The sequence below is a fragment of the Melanotaenia boesemani genome, chromosome 12 (assembly GCF_017639745.1).
Source record: "Melanotaenia boesemani isolate fMelBoe1 chromosome 12, fMelBoe1.pri, whole genome shotgun sequence".
Lineage (NCBI taxonomy): Eukaryota > Metazoa > Chordata > Actinopteri > Atheriniformes > Melanotaeniidae > Melanotaenia > Melanotaenia boesemani.
This window is the reverse complement of record NC_055693.1, coordinates 23738566-23744740: the sequence shown is the minus strand read 5'-3', so window position 1 is coordinate 23744740 and position 6175 is coordinate 23738566. Positions and strand designations below refer to the sequence as shown.

At 41.2% G+C, this 6175-nt stretch overlaps 1 protein-coding gene across 2 annotated transcripts in view; it reads left to right on the top strand.

Moving 5' to 3' along the window:
• Window positions 1–338: 338 nt before the first annotated feature.
• asic4a (acid-sensing (proton-gated) ion channel family member 4a) overlaps window positions 339–6175 on the top strand; it is a 100889-nt gene continuing 95052 nt past the window's right edge. For both annotated transcript variants that reach the window (XM_042001963.1, XM_042001962.1), the window contains exon 1: window positions 339–1015. In XM_042001963.1, the coding sequence (XP_041857897.1) occupies window positions 440–1015 (576 nt within the window). In that variant the 5' untranslated portion in view covers window positions 339–439. The remainder of the gene's footprint in view (window positions 1016–6175) is intronic.

The following is a 6175-nucleotide window of genomic DNA, read 5'->3' as shown; positions in this document are numbered from 1 at the left end:
CTTCTCATGAAATATTAATTACCCTGTTCTTATTTTAGCCTGCTTCAAAATACTAAGGGCAGTGCGGGAGGGTTTTTTCTTTCTTTTGCTGTTATTTTCTTTTTTCTCTTTTTTCCTCTTTTTATTTTTGACAGCTGTATTACTGGTGATAAGCGAGGCTGTGTGAGCTGATCAAGTAGGGAGACAAGCGTTCAGAGCAGTAGCAGCGCAGCAGCAGTGCTGTAGTCACTAGGAGCCGTGGCAGCAGAGGCAGCAGCACTATCAGTCAGAGCACAGGCAGCAGCGACAGCAGCAGCAACAAACTCTCTCCTGTCTTTCTCTCTTCTTTCTGGAGTTGTTTCCTGCTCAGAGGACAAAAGCCGGGGAAGTGGGAAGGAAGTGATCCAGGGCTGATAGCTGCCACTGAAAACAAAACCAAAACGCAGACCTGGCTGCCCCCATGCCTATCGAATTTGTTTGCAAAATCAAATTTGCAGAGGAGGATGAGAAGCAGAAAAGCAAGCAGGATGGGGACAAGGAGAGCCTGATTGAGGAGAGCTGCACGCCTCCGGCCAAAGACTTGGCTGGGTTTGCCAACTCCTGCTCCCTCCATGGGATTAACCACATCTTTGTCTCTGGTCGCCTGGGTATCCGGCAGACTCTCTGGGCTCTTGCCTTTTTGACTTCACTAGCGCTGTTTCTGTACCAAGCAGCTAAGTGTGCCATCTCTTACCTGGAGCACCCTCATGTCACAGCTTTGAATGAGGAGGCGACCCCAGAGATGGTTTTCCCTGCTGTGACCATCTGCAACATCAACCGCTTTCGCTTCTCCGCACTCACTGATGCTGACATCTATCACCTGGCTAACTTGACAGGTCTGCCTCCCAAAAATAGAGACGGGCACAAACCTACCGATTTAATGTATCCTGCTCCTGACATGCAGGACATCTTCAACAGAACAGGACATCAGTTAGAAGAGATGCTGATGAGCTGCAATTTCAGTGGACAGAACTGCTCAGTGGACGACTTCTCTGTGGTGAGTGCAAAAGTTTCTTCAAGTTCTGCTTTTGCCCGACTCTTTCTTGTGATGTTTTGGCTCCATCAAATATCGTTTTAATTTTTTTCTGTTTTCTTTTTTTTAATTAAATTAAAACTTTCATGATTTGTAATTAAGTGTAAGAATCTAACTTTACAACAATATCCCTTTTCAAGCTCACAAAAGCAAAATGAACACTTTCAGAGAAGAGGCATAGCAGTTGTCTTTGTCTTTAAGCTCATCTCCAGGGGGCATGCAGTTCCCACGGTACAATTCTCCATGCAAGATTCATGGCGTTGGCTCAATCATTGAGCTGTATCTCCGCTCACTGAGTTCTGAGCAGCAACAGTGTTTCTCTTCATCCGTGCCTGTACCACAATCTGTTATGTCAAAGAACAAAGTCTGCTCCCACAGAAGAAAAACAGAGCGCTGTCATATGTGGTTGTGTACTTTTCTAAGGCAAACTGTGCTTTAATGCTGCCTCCAAGCCCAGCAGCTGAGAGTGCATGGCAACAAAATTGTCAAAGAAAATAGCCGAGTCTCTTATTCCTCCCCTTTCCATCGCTCTCCGTTGCTTCCACTCTCCCCGCCTGACATTGCAGCGCGCCTGCCTCTCTCTTGCTCTCTGAGCTCTTGTACCTTTCAGAAGGGAAGGAGTAATGCTTCTTCAATGTTGTATTTCAATCTTGCTGCTGTTAGGATTAAATATTTAAAGACTGACATACATGATTTTTGCATTAGCTAGATTGACTAAAAGGAATGAAACAATTTCCATGAGAGGAAAAGTGTGTGTATGGGTGTTTGAGTCTGAGACAGAGAGAGGGGATGAAGGGATCAGGTGAAAGACGAGGAGTTTGTGCTGTGTTCTGTTTACTATTTATTAAAGGCACTGTCCTTGCAGGAGATGGATTCCCCCATCTCTCCTGCAGGAAAAGGAATATGCAATTGCTTTAGTGATGATAAAGTGCAGGTGTCAGGGCTTAATAGGATATGTTGAACACTGATATGCTCACCTTCCTGAGACCCAGAGATTTGTTCCTATCATAGACATGGCAAAATATTAAGTCTGATGTGCCAAATTACACCAAAGAAAAAGTGACATTTCACTGCTTCTCTTTTAATTCCTACAACACTGCGTGCAGCAAGATAGTTATCTTTCTTTGTTGTCATGGCAGTGTCTCTTAAGTAGTTGTAAAATTACCTGTGACATTAGAGCAGATTCCCCTTCAGGAAAATTTTCAGTCGCTCAATAAAAAGAAAGAAAATGTCATGCTCCTCAGGGGAGCTGAAAAGTTTGATAGAATTTTATCTGGAGCAACAACATGATACAGAAAGTTTAAAATATGCTTCCAGCATGCTTGATGACAACACCCTGTGACACTTTGACACTCACCCCTTCCAGAGTACATTAATTAGCAGACAATTCAGACATCCGGGAAATGTCTGTCCAGTGTCAGTCAATGAAACGTCTTGTAGCGCTCTTTGGACACTGGCTGACTTCATCACAGATTAAGATCCTGTTGAAAGTTCCCTTAGCTGCTGTTTCCTCTCTGTCAGCTATGTGATCTGCATTTTCTTGGGCTGTCAGTTAGATTTGTTACAGGCTGCTTGCTGCCTCTACGCATGACAAATCACTCACTCTTGAGTCCTGGTGGGGGAACACAAAAGGGAGCATGTGCAGAAGGACCGGGAGTTGCAGTACCGGGCCTGAGAGCTACATGAAGCTCACACACACATACATCCCTTCTCATATGTGTATGTGGTTTTGTTTGTAACCGAAACTCGTGTGTCATTTGTTACAGCAAAAAAAAACATTATTACAGGTGATGTGTTATTAATCACATGCACACATGTTCAAACACACAAAAGACTACTGTACAAATCGGTCATTATTCCTGCTCTCGCGGGGCCCTCCTTCAGCATTGGCTCCTTGTAATGTTTCCTTTGACTGATCATACTGGGAGCAGCAGATGTTTTTTGTTGGGAATGGCCACATGGATGTGAGGCTCTTGGGAAAGAGGTATGATGAAATATAATTACAATATTTTCTGACATTTTAGCTTTCTTGTGATCTGTGCAGAGGACCGCTGCTTTGCATTTCTTTTATTTCATACAGAATCCTTTTTGTTAGATGCATTAAGGATGCAGATCAGGATCTCTTGTTCCCAATACTGATCTGAGTAATTTGCATTTTCTACACACCATTAATGTTACTCAAACCATTTAACACAAACAACCTTATACAATTTGTATTGAAATGTTTTGGAAAGAACACTTTTCATGCAGCTTGAAGGTTTAATGTAAAACAAAATACCTGTAACAAAATTCTACTGTGAATTAAATAAATGTTCTTCCTAGATAATCATTAAGTTTGGTACTGATTGCAGAAGTAAAACTTTAAACATATACAAACAAAAAAATCAAACCATAGAAAAATATCAGTATATATAAATTGGTATTTTTTGTGATGACATTGAATGCAGCCTTTTGTACCGTGACTCAGGCCAGTGAATATAACACAGTTGGGCTACTGGGACATGCTTGTCTCCCATTTATTCAGCGATACTGGTGAGCTGCAACAATTTCATTAATAAATATGTGTTAGCATACTGAAAAATATCTTTTAAAAAATTCTTTTTTACAGTACAGAGACAACATATCAGTGTCTGTATTGATATTAGGGCTGAACGATTAATAATTTCTAAATAGAAATTATAATTTAGAGCATTGCAATTAGCAAATCACAAATGAGCAAACTTAATTTTCATGTTACACAAACCCTGAGCCAAGTTTCAAACCTGCAGCATCCACGGTTTTACAAATCCACTCTCTTCAGACGTAATTCATGTCGTCTTTGTGTAAAAACTACATCATGTAACTGAAATACGGCTCAGAAATTACAACAGCATCGACAGATTCGGTTGTGTTTTCACGATAGAAATGAAGTTCTCAGCAAAACACAATTATTTCCATCTTTGCATCTCTGGGGGAGTTTGATTTTCTTTTTTTTCAATATTATTTAGGCTAAATTGATATGTTATTAGCCATGTGTTGGTCACCAGAAGTTGGCCACTGTAACTTGACTTAAACAAATCTCTTAACAGAAACCAGGAGCTGGGCTATATTCAGTTAACCAGCTACGAAATCATTTCCAATTCTGAGCCTGAGCCAATACTTGAGATGGAATTGGGACATCCCTACTATTTATAATTGAGCCACTGTAAATGCCCTGATTTGATTAGTCATTGTATATAAATATTAATGCAGTGCCTCAAATGCGTGTTGTAAAATACTAAAGTCTTTTTTAAATTATTGTTTTATCACAGAAAATCTTATATTGGCATGTGTGCATTTGCTGCTCATAAACACGAGTCTTAAGGCCAGAGCACAACAATCTGACTGCTCTAATTAATGACAGGAAAATACATAGTCATAATGGAGAAATTTGTTTTCCTCTTCCAGCATCGTGGACCCGGCGTGATTATTTGACGTAGATAATAAGGCCATTCTTTATAATTAAAGATTACATTATTGACTTGGATTAATCACAGAAGATAAAGCTGATTCAACAAGCCATGAATGAATAGATTAATATTTTTCTCCCGGTCTAACTCTGAATGATTGTTCATCTATTGTGTGGTGCTGTGACAGAGATGAGCAGCAAGCCCTTTGGCTTTTTTTAAACAGAGCTATGAATTGGTTTGCTCTGACTCTCAGCTGTGTTTGCTGCTGCATTATCAGATTTTGCTCTCAGCAAGGACAGATCCCCTCTGCATATATTCATGGCGATAACTAAACAGCTATAGGGTGGCATGTGAAGTGATCTATAAAAACCTGGGTTAACGGGGACACTGAAGAGCTCTTCGCCTTCAATTTGTCATTTCACTGACTGAAGCCTCTGTTGTGTATTTTATAGATAATTGAATGTTTAATGGTGTTACCCAACAGCAATGTTTACCCCCCCTTATTCTATTCTATTCCTCATAGAGGGAGGTAATCGTGAACCCCATGATTGTGGTTTCATATTATAGGAAAAATGCACAAAAGAGGCTATCTCAATAAGTGCATTCCTTGTACGTGGTTCATCAGGAAAAAGAAGATGAACAAAGGAAAACCACAGTTCAGTGTAAAGAGAAAAGGCTATGTCAAGTCTCAATGGTAGCAATTTAAGGAATTGCGGTACATTCCTCTGGTACAATCCAGAGTTTGTAACAGCAGTATACATCATGGGACTCATAGGTGCAATCACATAAACATGAGTAACAAAAATATCTGATACAGAGCTCTGGCTTCACAACAATCTCGAAGGGTACCATGCTGAAGCCACACACACAGTTTGTTTTCAATTTTCAGGCACAAGATGCAGGATCAGACCTCTACGTTTGGCCTGACAGGGTGTGTTAGAAGTGTTAGATGTAGTTTTGGCATTGCTGCATGTGTAGACAGACACATTTGGCAGAAGTGTTGCTTGTCCATGTTACAACAAGAAAGACATCCCCAACCTTTGACAGTGTTTGTGAGTCTTGTGAAAACGCAGGTCCAAGCTTTCATTTTCAGTGTGCTTGTGTGTGAAAATGCGTTGTGCTCATGTGTAGATGACTGTGAGAGTGACATCCACTTCCCTAGTGGGTCCAATGTCTGTACTCCACTTAGCAGCACACCCACGCATCTACCCACATGTACACACACACACACATACACTTGTCTCCCCCAGCTACCACCCTTCCCCCTGGTGGAGAGCACAGAGTGTGGGAGCGTGAAAGTGACTGGCTATCTGGACTGGCTTCGTCTCCAGCATCCTGTCAATTAAGCATCTACAGTTCCACTGCTGTGGGAGTCCCTGCAGCTTAACATGCTGTCTGATATCTGATCCATACACACCCAACCCTGGAGGCCACGCTGAGTGTTATTACACCCCTCACAACCCATAAACAAGCAAACACACAAAGCCTTTTCTGGTCTTTTTTCCTTATGTTTTACTCATACTGCAAATTGCAAAAGAAAAAAAAAACTTTAAGCCAATCTCATCTGTTTTGGAGGTTGGATCCCACCTCCTCCTGCTTCTCCTCGAGTGCAACAGCAAAAGATAAATAGCAGTACAGTACAACTGGTCAGCTACCCCTTCTGATATGCATCACTACCTTCTAATCAGATGAAATC